Consider the following 22,758-nt stretch of genomic DNA (forward strand, 5'->3'; position numbering starts at 1 on the left):
TTCATTGTCTGATTTGGATGAGCAGGGTTCTGAGGGAAAAACAGCATGTGGTCCTGCGATGAAAGATCATCTCACAGTCCCCAAACACATCAGAGGGGGTGTGCACAAATTTTGCTTTGTTGTGGAAGTTCCTGATTTGTGTGCATAAACTAGCAGCCTCAATTTGGATGGAGGATGGTGCTTTTTAATGCACTGTCTTTCTTGTGTTCTTCATTATATGAAGATGAAAAGAGTGTAACACAAAGAGGTTTTCATGAAAATCTGTATAAGCATAACGGTTACAATAGTAAAAATATATCTTTTCTTTCCATAGACTTAGTTATGAAAGCCCCAGGACAGGGACTAGTAAAGCAGCATAGATATTAATACTCTAATATTCATAAAACAGCATAAATTGCTGATACCTACAAACCTACACACGTTCATAGGACTGCTCCTTTTTTCATCATAAGTACCAGAGACTCTGTGAGATGCTCTACTAATGTGCAGAATTGTTCTTTGTCCCAAAACTAAGCAGAAAGTCTTCCTCCATTCAGCAAGCCATAATCTTCTCTCTCATCATGTCACCTTTGCATATATTCATTTTCACGTGTTTAGAAACAGTAATTGAAAAGTTAATGGGCCAATTCACACTGGGGGAAGATATGTCCTTTTGCCAACATTGAAATTCTTTCCATGACGGTTTTCAATTATATATATGCCCATACTATTTCTCCTATAGAATCCATAAGAGCAAAAACAATTCATAAATGCTTCTTGCAAATGCCTCTGTGCCTGCAGACTCACCCTTAGCAGAGTAGGGAAAACAAAAGAAAGATAATTTTGTGTTTTACAGGACTTGCAAATTTCCAAGTCTGGGCTGTACAGCTTGCAGCAAACAAAGCCTGAGTCATACCTTATAATCTAATTGGTTTCTGTCCATAGCATTTGAAGGCTCGGGACAGAAAAGGGCATGTAGCAGTTGCTTCATATGGTAAGTCCCATCTGTTGAACTGGCTGAGGTAACAAAATCAAGGAAGAAGCCACAAGTACCCATTGGGTAAGAATGTCAAGAAGCATGTCTCTCTTGACATGCTTCTTCATGGCAGATGACCCTACAGTGCTTTGCTAACATTCTCAAAATCTGCAGGGAAAGATTTGCACAGAAATATGAACTTGGCATCAAAGGAGTCCACGGGAAACTGAAAATGTTTTGGGCCCTATAAGAGATCATTGCTGAGAAGGGCAGGAGAAAGGTAGGCAACTAAGAACAGTCACTAGCAAGGAAAACAATGAGAGCCTGCATAGAGCATGGGCAAAGGGGCTTGTGAGTCTAAGGTGTGGGTGACAGTTGTGGAAAAGATACTGCCCAAGTAAAGATAGGGAGGGAAGACAGCCTCAAGGGGATGTTACTACCCAGAGATAGTCACTGGGAGAAATACTGAGAGAGAAGGGAATGGAAAAGGACAGCTGTTATGGTGAAAATGAACTTGGAGGGTTCCTTCAAGGAAAGGAAGGTAAATCAAGGAGAAAAATGAGGTTATAACAAAGAAGATAAGGCAGGGATGAGAATGACTCATCTCTCATCAAAGGATGAGAATGACTAAGCACATAGGAATGGTGAGATGTCTAAAGATAAATGATTACAGTTTTACTGACCAGATCTTCCCAAAAGGCACGTGCTGCTTTCGACCATTTTGTGTATGAGATTACATACTTCAGGCTTCATGAAGAAAGACGAAAGTTATTCCATGATTTCCTCATCAGGGATGTCACAGCTGGAGGAAGTAGCAACTGATTTGTGTAAGAGTCAGGGATGCCTTCCCATGCTTCTCCCTTTCTAGCTTGGTGCATTACTTTGATTTGCTGGGTAGACTTCTCTGCTGTTTTACTCAGGAAAAAAAACAATGCAAAAACAAATGCTGAAAAATTCCTCTTTCAGCAGTGGTTTCATATGCAACTCTCTAGCTAGGTTTTATAAAACCAGATTTTTACCTCAGTTGGTAAAACTTATTTCACGCATTTCATTAATACCAGGGTTGCATGCAGAAAAGTAATCTCCATGACCTTAAACATCACTGCCCTTTGCTGTGTACAGAAAAATGGTTACACATTCCTTATTCATTCTTGAGCAATGTCTACTTTGCAACTATACATGTGAAAAAAAAAGTAGGGTGGAAAGTCTTTATAGATTCTGAATTGCACTTTATATAGACTTCTTCACACATCTGTGTGAAAGATATGTCTTTAGAGCAGAGTAACTGCAAATGCTGATATTTCAAAAACATTTTTCCACCCTGTATCATAATTAAACATCTAAATGGGACAATTCTTTGCAAATCAGAAGTTTCAAATATTTTCAGCTGATGAATCATTTGTATTTTTTGCTGCAAAATATTCCAGCGTGATTGACTTTCACCAACTTGCCTTCCTTTTCTGTTTCCTCACTTCTCAGAATAAAAAAAACAACCAACTTATATTAAATGATATTACCCTGCAGTGGTTTGCTATGCCATGGGAGCCAATTTCAAGTTCCATGTTCCCTGAAAAAGTACTACTTTCTGTGGTATACTCCATAAATCTCTATTCTATGGGATCTTAGAAGACAATGTCATGCTTAGGCAGAATGAAAACTGAATATTATTACTAGATAGGTGATATGGTATGTGACCTTGGTTCACTTAGTAACACTTGTAATTTATCTGGGCCAAGGTTACCGCTGATCACTGAAACCAGTAGACGGAGTAGCATACAGCCATGCTCAACCTTCTAAATAGGAGCCACATAATAAGTACCTTCTATGGATGATCTCTGGCAGATATAATTCACTGTTCACAAAAAAATGCTAATTAGCTCAAGCCAAAGTCATGTCTATAAATACATACGTATATAAAAACACATTATATATACACATGCACACATAGTTTTAGGATACAAACAGTAGCATCTTAGTGTCTGAGAACATTTTTAGGCACTATTTAATTTATTAGCATAAGACCATATGTGGCCCCAAATTGCAGTTCCTTTAAGACAGGATTCCACACCATGCAGTTTAAATCAGAAGAAAGTTGTTTAGGTTTTCCCTGAGAAACAATTGAAAAATGTTGACATAAAGGATATTCTCTTTTGGAGAACATTATTTCTTCAGATGCTGCAACTTTGGTTTCAAAATCATGAACGAGAAACTCATGCTTAATATAAGACCTATATTTTAATTGAACAACAAATTCTTGAGCTTTTTCCTGTCAGCTTTTCTACAGTTTTTTTTTTTAAGTGTTTCAGAAATACTCATCGTCAACACTTCTGTGAGCAAAGAGTAGTATTTCATAAGTGGGAAAATGAGGTTCAACAAGATCAATATGAGAAGGGGGCCACTGTTGTGCTAATTCCTATTTAGCTAGATGGCTGCTATGCCTGATTATCTCTTCTACTGATAAGATTTCAGGACAGAAATTTAAAACATCATCATCCCAAAAATATGAGAAACATATCAAGAGAGACAAATAACCCCAGTGACTTGACAAATGTCATGATGAGAGCCTGGGGAAGAATTAGGAAGGACTTTCTAGTAGGATTCAAATCTCACGATGCCCTTCAGCTTCCTTAATAATAAGACTATCTCCTCTTTCTTTGCTCCTCCACTTCGTTCAGCTTGTAACTCTGAATTCCTGCTACAAACGAGCAAGGAGACTGAGAGAAAAAAAGGCAATTTGCTATGAAGTTCCAGCTCATTTCCAGAGTACACTGCAGACTATACACAAGTGAAGCAGAAGTCCTATAGAAACTGCTTGGTGACAATGCTTAGAAAGTATTTCACTACATGTAGCAGTTGGTTTGCAAGACTAAGTAAAGAAATGGGAAATGTTATTTTTGGTACCTCCTCAATTCCGAGTGTGTAGCTTTGCAATAGTAACATTGCTTCGGCATAATCTTATGCCTGTAAAATATTTTGTAGTGGGGTGTGACTACAACGGAACAGGTTTCCCAGGGAGGTGGTGGTCACCATTCCTGGAGGTGTTCAAGAAATGTGTCGATGTGGCACTGAGGGACATGGTATTTGGCATACTGATTCTAATTAATTCTGTTAAAAATTGTGAACACTTATGAATAAATTACAAGTCTGAGGGTTTTTAACAGAGAAAAGTATAGAAAATATAAATATCCAAGAGTAAGGCAAGGGAAGGGAAAACAGGTTATCAAGTCGAGACATTGTCTGAACACACAGAGGATTGGACATGCTTAATGATTCAGTGGTTGCTGGAACATGGACAAACGGACAAGATTTCTGATGTAATGATAATATGCATTTCTTACACAAACACCAAAGAGCAGAGTTACCCTTATAGCCCAAAATATCATTGACTTACTAGGAAAATTTGGAATCTTCCTCATAGCCTTTTTCAGGACATAACAGTTGTTTCTTCTCAATTAAACACTGATTGTAGCAGTCAGAAATTCTCATTTAGTATTTAAAAAGAACTGGCACTAAATGAGTGACTTAAAGGCAGCCTCAAGCCTCCAACAATCAGTAAGCAAACCGAAATTTGTGATTAGGAGAAATCAGCAGCAAAATATTGCTTCCATCAACCAACAGTCGTTTTACCAATGAATTAAATAGAGTTTAGATTCCCCATTAACGGTCACCCACACACTGCATGAAACACAGCCTTGTAAAGGCAGTTTCACACACAGCCGTGGGCTAAAGGTCAACTCACTTGGAATTTATTGCCCTATTTGCAAGTCTTTCGAGTTTCAGAAATGGGTTTGCAGGTTCACCTTGCAGAAAGGAGACTGAAAAAGAAAAGTATGATAAAAGGTTTTCCTTAAAATGAAGGAAAAAATGCACAGTCTGAGAGAAGAGCTTGGGCCTGTTCTGCAATTGAAAGTGTTTAGGAGATGGGCTCTGCTGTGCAGAAACCTACTGACTTGTAGCTGCTGCATTTGGATGAAGCCGTCAGTCCTCAGAGATCTCACTTCAGAAGCACACAGGCTCTGCCCTTCTGTCATCAAAAATGAACCTGTGCATCTAAAATGTTTATGTTAAAAGGCACCATGGTTAGCATGTTTTGTACTTAAATTTTAAGCAACCACTACCTAGCAAAATTTTCCTATATCTTTTTGCAAATACAGGAACCATATATAGGGGAAAACCATGCTCACAAGCAAACCGACTTCCCTCTCCAGCTGCCACCATGCATATTGTCCAAGGAAATTCCTCATGTTTAAAACAAGCAAACCCTTCTCAGGTGAGGATAAAAAGAGTGAGCATAGTTCCACACTAATTTTACAACTAATAATACAAGGGCTGCTCCAAAAATATTTCATCTTACTTTATTATGCTGGCCCATGACCTCAGAAGTGGATGTTGGTGGTACCACAGTAGAAGCTGAACCTTCCCACCAATATTCCATTGTTTTTTGTCACTGCAGCGTTTGGCAGCGGAGGGGCAGTCTGACCAAATGGTGTCTGATGTAGAAGAATGTATGGAGCAAAAGAGTAGAATTTAATTCTTCCATGTGGAAGAAATTGCACCCATTGATGTTCCTCAGTGCTTACTGAACACTTATGAACACTAAACAGTGGATGTGAACACAGTGAGGTGGGAGGTGATGCATTTCAGCAGCGGCAACAACAGCTACCACCATTAGTGCAGCTTTTTATGAGTTCAGCATGCAGAATCTTGTGCATTACTGGCAAAAATGCATAGCTAACAGTGGTGGCTGTGTTGAAAGAGAATTTTGTGGTTGATAATTTTATCAACCACAGAGCTACTGTGCACCTCACCTTTGTTGCAGTTTCTATGGAAATAAATAGGTGGCATTACATTCAGAGCAATTACTCTTTAGGCTTCTAAATCTCTTTCAAACAAATAACTTTCCATTCTTCTAGTATCTTGAAAGTCTTTATTGGAATGTCTTTGACACCAGGAGATTCTGTTTCATTTTCCCCTTTTATTTTATTTTTGTGACTTGAGAGTTATATGCAGGTTGCTAAAATATTGCTGGGGATTTTTTTTTTTCCAGGGTCTTATTTATTTATTATTAATTTTACTTCTGTTTATGCTGCTTTTACATTATACTTCCCAAAGGGGAGAAGAGGAAGTAAAAATCTGATGAGAATGAACTTTGCCTTCTGCTAGCACACAGTAGATCTCTGAATGCTTCATCTACTTTCAGATCCTGATAAATACAGTAAACTAGGACTGGTATTGTCAGTAGAATTTTCTTGTAGGCTTTTTCTTCTTTATTTTTAGTTGAATCAAACAATCAAAATTAAAGATGACCTGAATTTAAATACAGCATGTAACGTGTTCTGGATGGTGCCTTGAAGTTGGTAACAGTTCCAAGCAGGAACTGTTTGTCCATAAGTCTACCATAGTCTACCTCAAGCACACACCATCTGTAGATAGCTAGCAGTGAATGGTTTTGCATACTGAAGCTACGAGGGAGAAGAAACCCTCCCTGTAGGCTTTCAGAGTCAGACAGCCCTACCTAGTGTGGAGTGTTTTTCAGTGGCACATGCATTTGAAATCCAGACACTCAAATGGTCAAGCAACCACCAAAATTATCATTATATATGAAAGATTTGGAACAGCAGGAGGAGGTAAAGAGATGGACACTTCATGGCTGACTCTATCTGATATAGTTTTCCTTATCACCCTTTACAGCCCTAAAAGGGGGATCAGACTATGGAGGACATCTTTCAAAGACAAGGAATGCCTCATTTTATTTAACACAAGCATGTGTATTATCAAAATGATTTATGTTTGCCATTCAACTGTATCAGAAAAAAACATGTAATCATCTTGTTTTCCCCATTCTAATCCTCTCAGGCTCTTATGCACTCTCCCTGCCATGCATTAGAGACAGCTTTTCAGTCTCATTTCCAATACTCAATCTCTTCTATTTCTTGCTGCCCTGAGTAGATTTAACTACCTTCTCACTTCCCATATTCTCATTATCTTTCTCTCTCCCTTCTTTCCACTACCATTCCACTCCCTTATTCCAGTGTTCCAAGAGGGTCCCAAAACATCACTCTGCTCACAATACTCCAGGCTTTCTTCTCCATCACTTTCTCCCACTCATTACCCTTTATAGTTCTGTCTTTTACCAATTACGACTTCACACAGCCAAACATTTATTTAAGATTGTAAATACCTCCATTCTTTGCTGCTCCCAGTACTTCCATTTAGACAAAAACAAAATAAAACAAAACAACAAAAAACAAAACCCCCTTTCTCTCTTACCATCACAGCCTACAGTAGAAATAAACAGCTTGATAAAGCTAGAGTATTCTAGTTTGTGGGTTGTTTTTTTTTAGATCTGCTCTAATAGTTGGCGTGTGAGCATGAGCGTATGTTTCTGAAGGAAGAATGTTAGCAAGAAAGCGTTTTGTAGAAATGTTCTGCATTCACCCTGAAAGGAGACAGCTCCACTTGGCAATCTGCTTCCTGGAAGCAGGAGTACATACATTCACTGTGGTGTAAACTCTGCCACTACACAAGTCTTTTCTTAGTTGCTTCATGCTTTTCCAGATAAAAGTGGAAGCCAGGGATAGGAGAGATGCCAGTGACTGTAGTGGCATTCTCACAGATTCTCTTGACTGCTGGGCAGTGAGCGCAGAGCAAGTGGAGAAATGAAATATGAGACAGAACACAGAGCGGGTGGGACTTCCATGCAAGAGTGATCAACCATGGGGGAGATCAACCACTGGGGTTGGTGCATCCAGCACATCCTAGTGTTTGCTCAGCCTGGCACACTGCAGTGTAAGAAATGTGGTTGCTATTCATATCAATTTGGCTTGCACTGGCAAAAATATTTACTGTGAAATTAATGAACTTGTTCTACTAAAACTCCCCACTAAATAAAATACAGCAAGATATTTGGGGACTAACATATGTAGCTTAAATAATATTCTGCTCCAATTTATCTATATTTTCAGTACTTCAGTAAAATGGATTTTCTTTGTCAAATTAGAGAACAGAATATAAAGAAAGGATTGATCAATTTTTACAGGGACCTTAAGTACTTCAGCCAAGCCTTTTTCCTTCTCTGGTTAAATAATCTGAGGCTACTCCTCATCACATGCGAATCCCACCATCCCTCTGGAGATTCCTTGTAGAAAGCACAACAGCATCACTTTTGTGCTAATCCAAACCATTTCCCAGAAGGGCTAAACATATTTTTGGCAGATCAGCATTTGTTATTGTGCAGTTTCGCATTATGTTGTCCTGTCCCTCTTCTTTGCCTTTTGGCAGGTTGTCAGATAACATTAAGATGATCTTAGTGATGCAGCATTGTACATTTAGTTTTGCTTTTCCTTTGCTTAAGAATAAAGACACAGGAGGATATAAATTACGTGTGGAAAGGACTGAAGAGCATTACCTGTTTCTCTTCTATTCAGTTAAATAACTTTTCTTGTGTGTACCTCCAGAATCTTGAGTTGTTCAGGTTAAGAAAGTCCCAAGAAATATGTTATCAAGCTAGAGAGGTCACGTTCCAAACAAGTTGATCCATTTTCTATGACACTGCCTTCATCAGAAGGTAACTTCTGGAGGGCCTACATTCTTCAGAAGCAGAATCTCATGCAATATTCCATAATATTGGGCATGTAGTCTGAGAGGTCAGTTAAGAGGACTAGGAGTGCTTCAAACAAGAGCTACAGCTACTATTGTTAATTGGAGTAAATAGTGTGAAGACTTTTTTTTTTTTTTTTTTTTTTTTTTTTTACTGTCATTTAGTTAGATACACATTTACAAACTTTTTGTTTGTCTCTGAATTTCATCATCCATATACCACTACGAGATCTGTATCATAGACTCAATTCAAGAAGCTATACTCATTGTCAACTCACATACAGCGCAGCACTATTAGTTCCTCATTTGCCTTCACATTTATTGGCAAACAATGTGACCCTTGCAATTAAACCATGACGTTACAAATAATTTTTGTCAAAGGAGATCTCTGCCACACCACTATGCTCCCATGAAGATCACAGACTTTGTAGAGTGGCCAGCATCAAACATGACCTGATTACAGCTAAAGGGCAATCCTTTTTACTGTGCAGAAAGCTTCAACTATATTCCCAAACCACACTACAACCTTGCATAAAGAGACTTCAGCATGTCTGAAAACAGAATTTAGGTCCCTTGTACACCACAAAACTAGTCATGCTTTAATTGTTTTGCAGGGATAAAGCTATTGTAGTTCAGTCTCCTAGAACACAGTTTTTCTTAAATTTAGTAAGGTAAGACCTTACATTTCTCAAAGACATGAGATGTTATTCTATCTTTTCCAGTATGAGTCCAAGACTAAAATATTGTGAAAAATGTAGGGGAAAGGACAAGAATGACTTTAACAGAAATATTATGATTTACACAAGCTGAGAGCTGGACCTTGCAAGAGGCAGTAAAGTCATTTGATCCAATCAAACAGAAAAACATACTTTTTGGTAAAGCCATTTTTTCCTTAATCTTTAAGGTGAATGTTTGTCCTTTACCTTCGGACAACTACAGAAAAAAAAAAAAAAGCCAACACCAAACCCATATTTACTTATGTATATATTTACAAAACCAGAGAGTCAAAAGTATGCTATTATCCTAGCTCTATGAGTTTCCACTACAGAGGACTTGTCGCTGTTAGACTCTTGAGAAATCTGCTGTAATAATTCTCTTTTAATTTCAATAGCAGCTCCAAATAGACTTCCCTATCTTTGACTTCTGATTAATATTACAATGGAATCTGTTTTACTTGACATTTATTTCCAGTGTCTCTAGACCTCAACATGAAGGCTCCATGGGATCTCACCATCTCATCAACTACATTAGCATCAAGCCTCCTGTTATTAACAGAAGTTAGATACAAGCACTCTCTGGATGAAAGTCATCCCACTAAGACACTTGTCTGAAGGTGATTGTGGAGTATGGCCCAAGCTGAGGAATGAGGTCATGCAAGACCGGAAGAACGGGCTAGGATGTAGGTTCCATAGCCATCCTCTGATCAGTGATGAGAACTACCCCTAGCAGTGCAGGCTGGATTAGGCCATAGCTCTCCCTCTATTACTGCCCTCACCTTATTTATGCCTAACCACATGCAGCCTAGTACTCATGCCCAGGGCCTGAGCTGTGACCGGATACCATTGAGGAAGAGAGAAAGCACCGCCTCTGACAAAAAAAGAGAGGCCATACAACTGCGCGATGATTAACATCATATATATATATAAAATCCTCATGTTTTTGAAAATTGAAAACAAGGTCTTAAGGAACCAATGGAAGTTTCTCTGCTTTTCTGCAAAGTCATCTGTTTTTCACACCCCTGCTGAGATCTCAGTCTGCATGTCTCTAGCTGTTTGGCTCCCCCTTCCTTATCATAGCAAACCACATGTAAAAAGGGTATAAAGTCAGGATGCAGGAGGACAGCTTTTGGAGCTCCTCTCAGTCAGCCTGAGATGCCCCCAGTATGCAACACTCCCCTCTCCACCTCCCCGAGGCTCTATCCCATAATGCATGTTGTCTACAGGACAGGATGTATAAACTCTTCTACCCTAATTTACCTTCCCTGAAATTTATATAACCTCACTCAACCTAATTTACCCACCCCCTGGAATACTGATTATTCATAGGCTAACACATTATTTGCTTAGAATACATGTGATTATAGGTCACATGTACATTTAATACATTTCTTCGTTGAACCTGTTCTGCGTCAGTGAAGTGTGCTGTAGTCACTGTCTTCTCACTAAGCAAAACAAACCAGGGAATAGGATGAGACAGTGGTAAAAATATCTTTTGGAGATGACTTTCTCTGATGCCACTACAGAAGGAGCTTGGATAACTAGCATATACTAAGCGCCTTTTTAAATTCACCTCAGCTGTTTGGGAAGGAATTCTGTCCCTATGTCTAACTGGGCACTTATTCTGAAACAAGCTTTTCTCAAGCATATCACCATTAAAAACTGAGCCCTAAATAAAAATGAGAGCTCTCTGAGAGAATTCAAAGCCTTGATACCATTCCTTCTGTATCTAGAATACTTCCACAAAGCTAAAAATAGAAGTAAACTTCCCAATCTCTTCCTCTCTGCCAATACAGCAATGTCCATAAAGATACTCCAGTAAAATGAACAGATAAAGCTTGAAGAAACGAGAATTTTCAAGATGCAATGTTTTTAAACAGTCATGATTAAAAGTCATGATGATTTTTTTAAAGTCATGATTTAATCCTTCTCTTTAAAATAACTTCTAATCTGATTCTTTGCATTACATGATACAGTGGATTGCCCACTTTATTATTTTCCATTCCATCTCTGATTTTTATGTTGTAGATGCATGAAAACTCTGTAAATATCAGGGATCCTGAGATGGCTTTTTACTCATTCCTACAGACAGCAAAAATCCTGGTGACTGTCTGCATTAAGCCACAGTTGTGAGGGATGCACAAGTCTCCAGTTTTGTTGGAGTACGGACATGAAACAAAACATACTGAAGCAGATACTGCAAAATAAAACCAATAGGGTCACAGCCATCACTACAGCACATTTCCACAGCAGGACTAGGAAAAAAATAAATAAATAGGAAAAGTGTGATGAGAACAAAACATTTCTGTCATTCACATGTACTGCTGGCTGTTGCATTAAAAGGAAAAGTGTGTGACTTTTCTCCCCATCCCTCTAAACTAATTTGAGTTAAGCTCTGAAGTGGCTGGCAGAAGTTTCCTATCCACCCTTCAAACTAAAAAGTTATCACATACATTTCCTCAGAACATTATAGGAAGAGTTCTGGCAAGCAATCTAAAGACTCCCGCACATGCCAGCAATCCAAATACCAGCAGCACTACAACTCAAGTGCCAAAGAGAATCCATTCATCCAGCAGTAACTGTATCTATTTGCAAATTAATTTCCTTGAATATATTCTCATTACCCAAAGAAAACAAATTCACAGAGAAACATGTGCCCTGCAGATAATTCAAACAAAGCACGTTTTACAGATGGGAGATTAGCTAACAAAATCTGAGATAATGCTGTCTCAGCTCAGCGCTAGATTACTTGTGTGCATCCCTTTCTTACAAATTAACACAGGAAACAATTACAAGATTTAAAAGTATGCCTCCTTTTTTCCACACTATCCTTGACAGATTTTATAAATTGGTTCTCTGGTACAAATCTGTGCATTTCCACTGATGACAGTTATGCTTGCTTGCACTCCAAGGAGCCGAGTAGAAGTTTTTTAGTCAAGTCTTTACTGTAGATCTACTCAGAGAATTGCAAAACTCTTCACAAGGGGGGTGGGGGTCGAGGGTACCTGGTCTATCCATCAAAGCACTAAGTTAGCCATCAGGATGACTAGTCTCCATCCCAAATTAGATACATCAATTGATCTTCTAGTGCCTTCATTTCCATCGTGAGAACTTTAACTAATTGTATAGGGTTTACACAGCAAGCATTTGGAACTAGGAGGCTATTGGGTAGACCTCTGTGAACAGAGGAAAAGACCAACAACTACCCTACGTGAGATAAGAATGAGTTCCAGAATGCCTCCAAAATGAACCTGCTGCTGGCCAGACCTGAGCCATGAGAGATGTGGGTTGAGCCTGTGTCATAGCAGATTAAAGGAAGGGAAAAACTGCTGTGCAGCAAGAACTGGGGGAGAAGAATGAGATGATAAGAGAGAAGCAGCCCTACAGGCAACAAGTCCAGTGCAGGAGGGCAGTAGGTGACCCAGGCGCAGAGTAGAATTTCCCTGCAGTTTAGGATAGGCCCATGGAGAAGCAGGCTGTCCCCCCTGCGAGAGGACTGGGGGATATGCTGCCCATAGGGACCTGTTCTGGACCAGTGCATGGGTGGGCCCCGTGGTCCAGAGTGATGTTAGAGTGGTGCTTGGGAAGTCAGTGCAGGAGCAGTTTGGGAAGGATGGCATCCTATGGGAGGGCGCTCATGTTAGAGAAGGAGAAAATACTGAGGAAGAAGGAACGGCAGAGAGGAAACTTTATGGACCTACAGCAGCTCTCATTCCACTCAGCTGCTTGGGGAGAGGAAGTAGCATAGGGTGGGTAGAAGGGAAATATCTTTAGCTTGCTTTTAGTTCCTCATTGCTCTAGTCTGTTAGTAATAGGCAATAAATTTCATAAGTCTCCCTACACTGAGTTTGTTTTGCATGCAATGGTAATTGGTGAGCAACACTTGATATTATTTCAACATTTCAGCCTATTTTTCTGTTGTATTTTCTCCCCTTCTTCCTTTGAGGATGGGGGAAACTGACAGAGCAGTTGTGATTGAGTTTAGCTGTCCATTACTGCAAAACTACCATGATCTCATTTCATAGATTTTTAAAGGGAAAAACAAAACATCTTACAAATGTCAGAGTCTCTTGCAATCACACAAGAAGTCTGCATTTAAAAAGCTACATCAAACATCTAACTTTCAGTTGAGCGGCAGCACTTCTTTTTCAAAGATGTCTTTATATTAAAATTTATTTAGTTGAGGATCCAATGCCTCTAGGCACTGGATCTAGGTTCATCATTTCTTTGTTTAGTCACCCCTCCTAAAAAATCCGTATTTCTTTTTTGTTATGAATTTTACTTGTATCACCTTCCTATCACCAGACCTTATGAAGTCATTCAAAATATATGTTTCTCTTATTTATTATATTGCACAAACACATATATAAGGCATGAATAAATACCTCTTTTTACAAGCAAACAGCTTAAGTGATTTAGAGTACAACTGAAAAGAAAATTCAATCGCATTTGCCTACATTCCATCTACTTTACCAGAGAAAAAGGAGATGATAGCTTTGACTCTGTGTCTTCATAATAAGGCTACCAGAACATTTGCAGTAAACACAACAGGCTTCATCCCTTGTCACAGATCAAATCTTAGTCTCCTAAAATCAAGTTAGGTTTCTGCTTTAAGTTGTTCTTTATCTCTCTCTCTTTCTTCCTTGAACAACGGCATTTTTTTTTTCCCCGACATCCTTCCAATTTATTACCAGGAAATAACATATAACAAATATGTCTTGTTGGAGTTAAAAAGGAGAGAGACTGGCTCTACCCTGCCTGAGGTTGGCATTCAAATCAGGTAAGACTTCTTTCTCTCTCCTTTGACTGTCAAGAACAAAAGAAAAGCCATACTACGTTGGACCAACAGTTTACACAGCCTTTGCCACAGTAACCAAAAATAAATGCTTTGAGTATAAAACAGAAGGAACTTACAAATGCTTCCCTATCTATAATACCGTTTTTCAGTGTTCAGCAATAACTATATTTTCCTGAGGACATCTGTGGTTATATACATGTATGTAAAATTTATCCTCCTTTAAATCTACCCTCTCGTACCCATGCCAAATTTGAGCTACAGTGACTGCTGTGACAAGGAATTGCACAGCTAACATCACATGTTGATAAGACCTGCCTACTTGTGTTTGTTCTGAGCCAATTACACAATATTTTCATTTGCTACTCCCTAGATCACATGTTAGAAGACACCAAGTGATCACATGCTCACACAATCTGCAATTTTTATATGTTCACTCTCATATCAATCATCTATCGAGATGAATTAGCAGTCCTATCTTTCAGACTGAAGAATTCTAAGTTACTAAGGAGTTCCTTGTATGGAAACCTTTCCTCTTTCATCACACAGGAAGTCTTAGTTAGTTATCAAAATTTTAAATGATAAAGGTCAGGAAACTTGAACACCACCTGAAGTGCTCATAGTTCTAGCCCAGGTGAGTACTTCATTACAGTACAGGAAGAGTACTGTTTGTTTCCGAACAAAAAGGCTTAACTTTTAAATGAAAAAAGTACATACAGAGAGACCACATGAGGCTTATTTAATCAAGAAAGTTCTAAGATACACAATAGAAAGTGCTTTGGGAAAAAGATATGGAAAATCATTCTGTCCTTATTCATGTCAACGTGCATTTCATTTTTCCCTAAGATGTCAGTGACACAGAGCCATAAATCGCAGCAGAATCAGACTCATCAAGTTTATATCTTATGGCCTTGAATGAGCATGCAGCTTTAGTCCCAGTGACATTAAGATTTCTAGCAAGCATAATTTGAAATGTATTTGATCTCCCTAACTGCTTCCCTCCAGTAGACAATACTGCCTGATGCATACCTACAAAGTCTCAGCAGCTAAGCCATTCTTTCTCTCTGGAAGGCACCTAACCACCAATTTCCAGATAAGGATCCAGAAACTATTTTCTTTAATCACAAATACCATGTCACAGGTACAAAAAATACAGCAACTAGTGTTTTCTTGATTTTCTTTTGAAACTTATGGTAGGAAAGAAGATAATTATTCAAAATGCTTAACTTATTTGAAGAGAAAATTTGCATTGCTATAGTAATGACATGTGAGGAAAAAAAAAAAAAAAAAGAATGAGGCAAAATGCTCAGCAAAAGAAAACCAACAACTATGCTTGCACTATGGTAAAGCTAGAAAGTTATTAAATATGCAGACATTATATATCCTAAATGATGATCATTGCTTGATATGCCAGATGTGTTAATCTGTTCCTCTTGCTTACAACCACCACAGTTTTATCTGGAGATGATGAAGGAAAAGTGCTACAAGCACAAAAAAAAGAAGAGCTTAAGGTGGCAAAAATATTTCATAAAATTATAGAATCCTTCAGGTTGGAAAAGACATCTAAAATCACCTAGTCCAACCATTAGCTCATCACCACTATGCCCACTCACCACGTCCCTCTGTGCCACATTTACATATTTCATGGAGACCTCCAGGAACAGTGACTCCACCACCTCTCTGTGTAGTCTGTTTCAGTGCCTCACTATTCCTTCTGAGAGGAAATTTTTCATAATATCCAACCTGAGATGTCACCTTCCCAAGTGAAATTACGACAGCAATGGCCAAAGACACAGCTACATCAAATCCATCGGTTTGATTCAGCTAACTCCTGAAAAATGATCTGATTGGTTCAGATTTAACTACATGCTCTGGAAGCAAACAAGCATATGCAGTCATATTAACATTCATTCCACTCTGAAATCCTCACTCACCCTTACTCATGGCCAAACAAAGAACCCAAATCCCCTAACCAAAGTGCAGATTTTCCATCTGCATTTTCTACCTGTTTTCTTGCACATTAATCAAATCTTAGCATTGACAGTGTGACAACTGGTATAAAGAATGACAAGGTCTTTGAGGAGGAAAATATCCAGTGCACAATACCCTACACAAGCTTTTTTGACAGCCCTGTTTCTATTTTAAATTGTTTTTTTAAAGGACGCATACTATTTGATTACTATAATTCAGTAAATGTGCGTCTTGGTCATGTTAAAGGATACAATTAATATCTCTTTTCTTTTCTGTTCAGTGGCCTAGAGCACACAGCTGCAGCAATATTTACTGAAGCTTATGGGATAAATCACACTGCTATTTTACCCAGGCAAGCTCTGTTATCAGATACTACAGGTAAATAAACATTTTTTAAAAACTGCATATGCTTGTTTGGGGCTGGATGGTTTGCACCCTGGGGCTGGATGGCTTGCACCCTAGAGTGCTGAGGGAGCTGGCGGATGTGGTTGCCAAACCACTCTCCATAATTTTTCGGCAGTCTTGGCTGACTGGGGATGTCCCAGTGGATTGGAGGCTGGCAAATGTGACGCCCATCTTCAAAAAGGGCCGGAAAGATGATCCTGGCAGCAACAGACCCATCAGTCTCACCTTGGTGCCCAGGAAGGTTATGGAAAGGATAATCTCAGGTATCATCATGGAACAACTAAAGGTCAGCCAAGGGATCAGGCCTAGTCAGCATGGGTTTATGGACGGTAGATCCTGCCTGGCTAACCTGATTTCATTCTATGACAAAGTGTCCCGCTTGGTAGATGAAGGTAAGGCTGTCGATGTGGTCTACCTGGACTTCAGTAAGGCCTTTGACACTGTCCCCCATAACATTCTGGTAGAGAAGCTGGCTGCCCATGGTTTGGATGGGCACATGCTCCACTAGGTAAAGAGCTGGCTGGATGGCCGGGCCCAGAGAGTTGTGGTCAGTGGAGTGGAATCCAGTTGCCGGCCGGTCACAAGCGGCATCCCCCAAGGCTCAGTGCTTGGGTCGCTTCTGTTTAACATCTTCATTAATGATCTGGATGAGGGGATTGAGTGCACCCTCTGTAAGTTCGCAGATGACACTAAGTTGGGAGGGAGTGTTGATCTGCCTGAGGGGAAAAGGGCGCTACAGAGGGACCTGGATAGACTTGATCGATGGGCCAAGGTTAACGGCATGAGTTTATATAGGTCCAAGTGTTGGGTCCTGCACTTTGGTCACAACAACCCCAGGCAACCCTACAGGCTTGGGGAGGTGTGGCTGGAAAGCTCCCAGACAGAAAGGGACCTTGGAGTGCTGATGGACAGTCGGCTGAATATGAGCCAGCAGTGTGCCCAGGTGGCCAAGAGGGCCAAAGGCATTCTGGCTTGCATCAAGAATGGTGTGGTGAGCAGGAATAGGGAAGTCATCCTGCCCCTGTACTTGGCATGGGTGAGGCCTCACTTCGAGTACTGTGTTCAGTTTTGGGCACCTCAGCACAGGAAACACATGGAGGTACTGGAGCAGGTCCAGAGAAGGGCAATGAGGCTTGTGAAGGGCTTGGAGAATCAGCCCTATGAAAAGAGGCTAAGGAAGCTGGGACTGTTCAGTCTGGGGAAACGGAGGCTGAGGGGAGACCTTATTGCCCTCTTCCAGTACCTGAAAGGTTCTTACAGTGAGAGTGGGGCAAGTCTCTTCTCACTAGTGACATGACAGGATGAGGGGAAATGTCCTCAAGTTGTGCCAGGGCAAGTTTAGGTTGGATATTAGGAAGAACTTTAGAGAAAGGGTAGTTAACTACTGGAATAGGCTCCTTGAATCGCCATCCCTGGATGTCTTTAAGAGCTGTTTGGATGTGGTGCTCGGGGATATGATTTAGAGGAGGGTTTTTAGAGTTAGGGTACTGGTTAGGCTGCAGTTGGATTTGACGATCATCAAGGACTTTACCAACCTGGGTAATTCTATGATTATATAATTTATTGGAATGAGAGGTAATCAGTGGCCAACAGCCCACAGGAAAAGACTGGAGAACATCATGGCAACACTTAAACACTTGACAGGGATACACAGGGACCAAGTCACGGTTTGCCTGCTGCACAATGGCTTCCAGCTCCCCCTGTTTCTAGCAGATGCTGTGCGCATTGCTGCCGATGCACTTCAGTTGACATCGCTGTCACCCGCAACTCCAGCGTTCTTCCTCTTCATAAGGAATTTAAAACCCTCAAGACAGCATAAAATACTATCAGCAGCAGTGATGACATGAAAAGTGTACTGTGTGCAGCTCTGGGCTGCTCACTGCAAGAAAGACATGGGGGCAACAGGGCAGGAAAGGGTCTGGAAGAAGAGTCCCATGAGGAGCGGCGCAGTGAACTGGGATTGCTCAGTTCAGAGAAGGCTCAGGGGAGGCCTCACTTCATCTAACTCCCTGAAAGGAGGTTGTAGCGAGGTCGGCCTGTTCACCCAGGTAACAGTGACGGGACCAGAGGAAACGGCCACAAGTTGCAGCAGGGGAGGTCCCCCCCGTTGGATGTTAGGTTAAACATCTGTGCGGAAAGAGCGGTTGGGAACTGCACAGCTGCTCAAGGAGCAGGGGGAGTCAGTGTCCATGGAGATGCTCCAGAAGGGTGGGGATGAGGTCCTGCCTGACGGTCATGGGCAGTGGGCAGCTGGGGGGTGGTCGGTGGGACTTGGTGATCTTAGAGGTCTTTGCCAACCACAGAGATTCTGTGATTCTGTGAGTCGAGTCATTTATTGGAACGAGAGGTAATCAGCGGCCAACAGCCCACAAGCAGAGCCTGGATAACATCATGGCAACACTTAAACACTCAACTGGGATTCTGCTGGAGCCACAGGCCCCGTAATGTCCAGGTGGATTCAGGAGGGTGGATGTTCCGCCCAGTGCCTCTGGCAGCACCAACATTCCGGATTCCAGCAGGGCTGTGTCCGGCACTGGGCCCCTCACTGTGCACTGGCTGCAAGAGCCGCCGCCCTCCTGCTTGGGTGACCTCAGCCCTGTGAGGTGTGATGGCGTCACAGAGGGTGGCGTGGAACGGCCATTGTGACACGGGGGCTGTGGAGCAGAGCTGAGGCTGCGGGGCTCAGGCCCAGCTCAGTGCGACTTGGTGAGTAGAGCAGGGAGGAAGGGGCTGCCTGAGGCTGCCCAGGGAGGAGGGTTCCCCAGCGCTCGGGGGCCTGAGCTGCCAACTCAGACTCGTCCCGCTTCTCCCATAGGTTTGCATGCAGAGGACGAAGCCCAGCAGGGATGGGACAGACACTCTGCACGTGGTTGCGGTCGACGCGCACAGTGCGCGCTGAGACACAGGAGGCTGCCGGCTCGCCAGAGCCAGGTGAGAGCAAAGTATCCCTGCATCCACGGTCTCCGGCCCTGCCCCTCAGCTGGCACAGCCGGCACAGAGCAGACCCTGGGACAGCCCCCGGGGGGCACCTGGCCCCGCAAGGCACTCACTGTTGTTACTCTCTCTTCTCCAGCATGCATCTTCTGTGGCCGAGTGGATGAGGACTCAGGCATCCTCGGCCGCAAAGAAAGGATGGGTGAATTGTATTTCCATGAGTTTTGTGCGGTGAGTTCCCTCGTGGCTCCTGCCACCTTCCTCCAACCAGTGATTCCCTCCATTCCACTCTAACTAGACTATGCTCTTTCCTCCTGTACAGAGATTTATCAACGGTCTTTGCAAACACTCACAAGGTTACAGTGAGCCACGCTATCGTGTAGAAGACCTGACACGCGCAGTGAGGGAGGCAGAGCAGAAGGTGAGCACAGCACCGGAACAGGGAGCTTGGTGCCAGGAGAGCTTAGCCTGGTCCCAAGAAAGCAATCCCAGCCCCTTTTCCCAGCTCCCGGAGAAATTCCTGCTCTTGCAGACCAGCCCTGTTCACCAGGCAGCTCTGCAGAGTGCCACCCAGCCCTGCCCGCATCCTGCGCCCTGCCCAGAGGTGCGGGGCCCTCTGCGTAGGCCCTGAGCCTGCAGCTGATGGGGGCTGCTCTGCTCTTTCCAGCTCTGCTTCGTCTGTGGCAGTTCCGGGGCCAGCATCACCTGCGCAGAGGAGGGATGTGAGCGGAGCTTCCATCTCCCCTGCGCCTCTGAGGGTCAATGTGTTACACAGTACTCTGGAGCGCTCAGGTAAGGGCTGCCAGGTGTCGCGTGTGGGCCTCCAACCCTGCTGTCAGCACCAGCCAAAGTAGCGAGGAACGCACTGTGGCACTTCCCAGCAGACAGAAAGAGCCAGAGCCAAGGCCTGGGGCTCCTTCCCGTTCCTCTGCCCTCCTCGCAGCCCTTCACACCTCACCCATCCCTTCCATCTTCCCCCAGGTCCTTCTGCTGTGAGCACCGCCCGCAGCAGGCAGCGCAGGCAGCACCGGCGCCGGACACAATGTGCATCATCTGCATGGAGCCTGTGGGTGACAGCACGTCGTACGGCACCATGGTGTGCCCAGCCTGCCAACACGCCTGGTTCCACCGGGCCTGCATCCAGGTAGGAGCCCTCCCCTTGCCCCACAGGCACCGCAGGCGCTCAGCAGCACCAGGCCCAGCTCACACTCACACTGCTTGTGTTTCTGCTGCAGGAACAGGGCCTAAGCGCGGGGATTCACTGCTTCCAGTGCCCCCAGTGCCGAGACATGAACTCGTTTCAACGAGACATGCTCACTATGGGGATCCGAATCCCAATCAGGTTGGTGTCTTTTAGCCAGCTCTTGAGGTGTGAGGGCACAAGAGCTGTGCCCACCTAAGGACTGTCCCGGCAGTCCTGGCCCTTGGCAGCCAATAACATGGGCCTCAGCGTCATTGGGAAGCTGGACCCAGGGATAAGGTGGATGGGGATGGATTTCATGGGTTACTTTTAGTCCTGGGCCAGTGAGTGCTCATCACATTCCCTCCCTTCTCTGGCAGACGACCAGCGTGGGAGGAAAACAACGCCTATGCAGCACTGACAGTTCGGCACCAACGCTGTGATGCCAGCGACTGCCTTTACCCCCAAGGCAGGGAGCGGTCAGAAGGGGGGTGAGTAACCTCAGCTGCCCTCTGGGGCTCTGCGTGGCATCGCAGCCTCACCACGGGCTGGGGGAGCACAGACTGAGCACCAGAGCTGTGCTGGTCACTCCCTGGCTCAGGGCAATTTCTCCTTACGGACACAACCCGTTGCTTTCCACAGGCCCTGGCAGCTGCTCCTCTGCAGCTCCTGTGCTGCACAAGGCACTCACCGGCGCTGTTCCTCCTTGAGTCACCGCACAACCAGATGGGAGTGCAACGCCTGCGCTGGAGAGGGCACCTGTAAGAGGCAAACAGCCACGTGCTGCTGGGCTGGGGTCATTGAGCAGGGCGGCCCTGCTCAAATTCCTCCAGCCCGGGACAAATGGCAGCCAGTTCCACCCCATGACTGCAATTCCATCCTGCTCACCTTCCTGTCTCCCCTTACAGCCTCCAGCACCAGCTCACGTCTTGCTGGCCTCAGAACCACCAGCCAGCACGGACAGGAGCCATCCCGAGGCTACACCGAGAGAGAGAGCAGCAGCTCTACAACAACCACCAGCCAGGCACCACCGGGGACAGCTCACAGTTCCCGTTTGCCTGAGACCCCTGGCCTGTCCAGCCGGCGCAGGCCACAATGGAGGAGACTCGGCCGGCGTTTACATCGCACTGGCAACTCATGTCATGAGTTGCAAGGGTGCTGTAGGAGCAGCTGTCATGCTGCCCTGAGTGCCGAGAGCAGCACCCCAGACTCTGACAGCCAGGGGACATCTCGGTCCTCGAGGCACTGCCCTGCACCTGGATACAACCTCAGGTGCAGGCAGGGACAGCGGGCCCGGACAAGAAGCCGCTCTCCGTTGCAGCGCCGGGCCCCAGAAGCTCAGAGCCGGCCCCAAACACGCCGTGGGAGCCGGCAGACACCAACCCCAAGTGCTCAGAGCGGCACCCGCAGCTACACCACACGGGGAGCACAGGGGTCCTCCAGGGCTTCCGCAGCAGCCGACAGAAGCCCATCCACACGGCCAAGGCGGGCCCGGACTCGAAGCCGCTCGCCTCTCCATCGTCGGGCTGCGCAGACCAACAGCCAGCCCCGGAGACGCCGCGGAAGCCGCTCCAGGCGGCGAGGGCCAGCCCAGGGGCGGAGCCGCTCCCGGGTACCACGCCGGGCACAGCATGTCACCAGCCGGCTCTACTGATGCCATAGGAGCGGCCGTGAACAAGCTCTACAGCCTAACCAATGTCATCCGAGGCCTAAATAACATCATCTGAATCCTAAACAATGTCATCTGAGGCCTATCCAACATCATCTGAATCATACCCCATGTCATCTGAATCCTAAATAATATCATCTGAATCCATCACAATAAAAATTAATCCCTAAATATCACTGTCAGTTTTGTTCTTCTCTGCCTTTCCCAAAGTGGGCAGCCTTAGGGCCTGGATCCACGGGCTTCCCTCCCATAGCACCCAACCCATTCCTTCCTCCCCGCAGCCCGCTTCAGGCTGAGTTGGTTCTGACCACGACTCTAGCAGGGCTCAACGTTTCCAACGCACAACGTGGAGGAAGCCAGGCTGGCAGCTGCAGCCCCGTTCTGGGGGTGTTTCTGACATCTTGGGGCCGTCGCTGTGTTTGGGACACGTGGGCAGCCCCAGGGCTGCTGACAGTGGGGAAAAATCCTAAAAGCATGACAACAGAAAAGCACAGTCTGACTCTCACAGGGACATTACTTGGGATGGGTCACCAG

The 22,758-nt window shown here is 43.9% G+C and overlaps 1 protein-coding gene across 1 annotated transcript; it reads left to right on the forward strand.

Annotated features, from left to right (window-relative positions):
* Positions 1–19,287: 19,287 nt before the first annotated feature.
* LOC107309588 (E3 ubiquitin-protein ligase PHF7-like) lies at positions 19,288–22,397 on the forward strand. Its single transcript, XM_015854506.3, has 9 exons — positions 19,288–19,372; positions 19,515–19,606; positions 19,698–19,796; positions 20,043–20,167; positions 20,357–20,519; positions 20,611–20,717; positions 20,936–21,046; positions 21,198–21,316; positions 21,464–22,397. Exons 1-9 carry the CDS (start codon positions 19,288–19,290, stop codon positions 22,207–22,209), a joined length of 1,647 nt encoding a protein of 548 aa, XP_015709992.3. The 3' UTR covers positions 22,210–22,397.
* The last annotated feature ends 361 nt before the right edge of the window (positions 22,398–22,758 follow it).

The sequence above is a fragment of the Coturnix japonica genome, chromosome 2 (genome assembly GCF_054131305.1).
Source record: "Coturnix japonica strain WE chromosome 2, WE-NBRP24, whole genome shotgun sequence".
In the NCBI taxonomy this organism is placed as follows: Eukaryota; Metazoa; Chordata; class Aves; order Galliformes; family Phasianidae; genus Coturnix; species Coturnix japonica.

Excerpts from the sequence above, each read along its gene's own strand:
- LOC107309588 (XM_015854506.3), top strand. The coding sequence starts at position 19,288 with ATGGGACAGACACTCTGCACGTGGTTGCGGTCGACGCGCACAGTGCGC. Across the intron at positions 19,373-19,514 it reads TGCCGGCTCGCCAGAGCCAG|CATGCATCTTCTGTGGCCGA; the intron begins GTGAGAGCAAAG and ends TCTCTTCTCCAG. Across the intron at positions 21,047-21,197 it reads AGGGAGCGGTCAGAAGGGGG|GCCCTGGCAGCTGCTCCTCT; the intron begins GTGAGTAACCTC and ends TGCTTTCCACAG.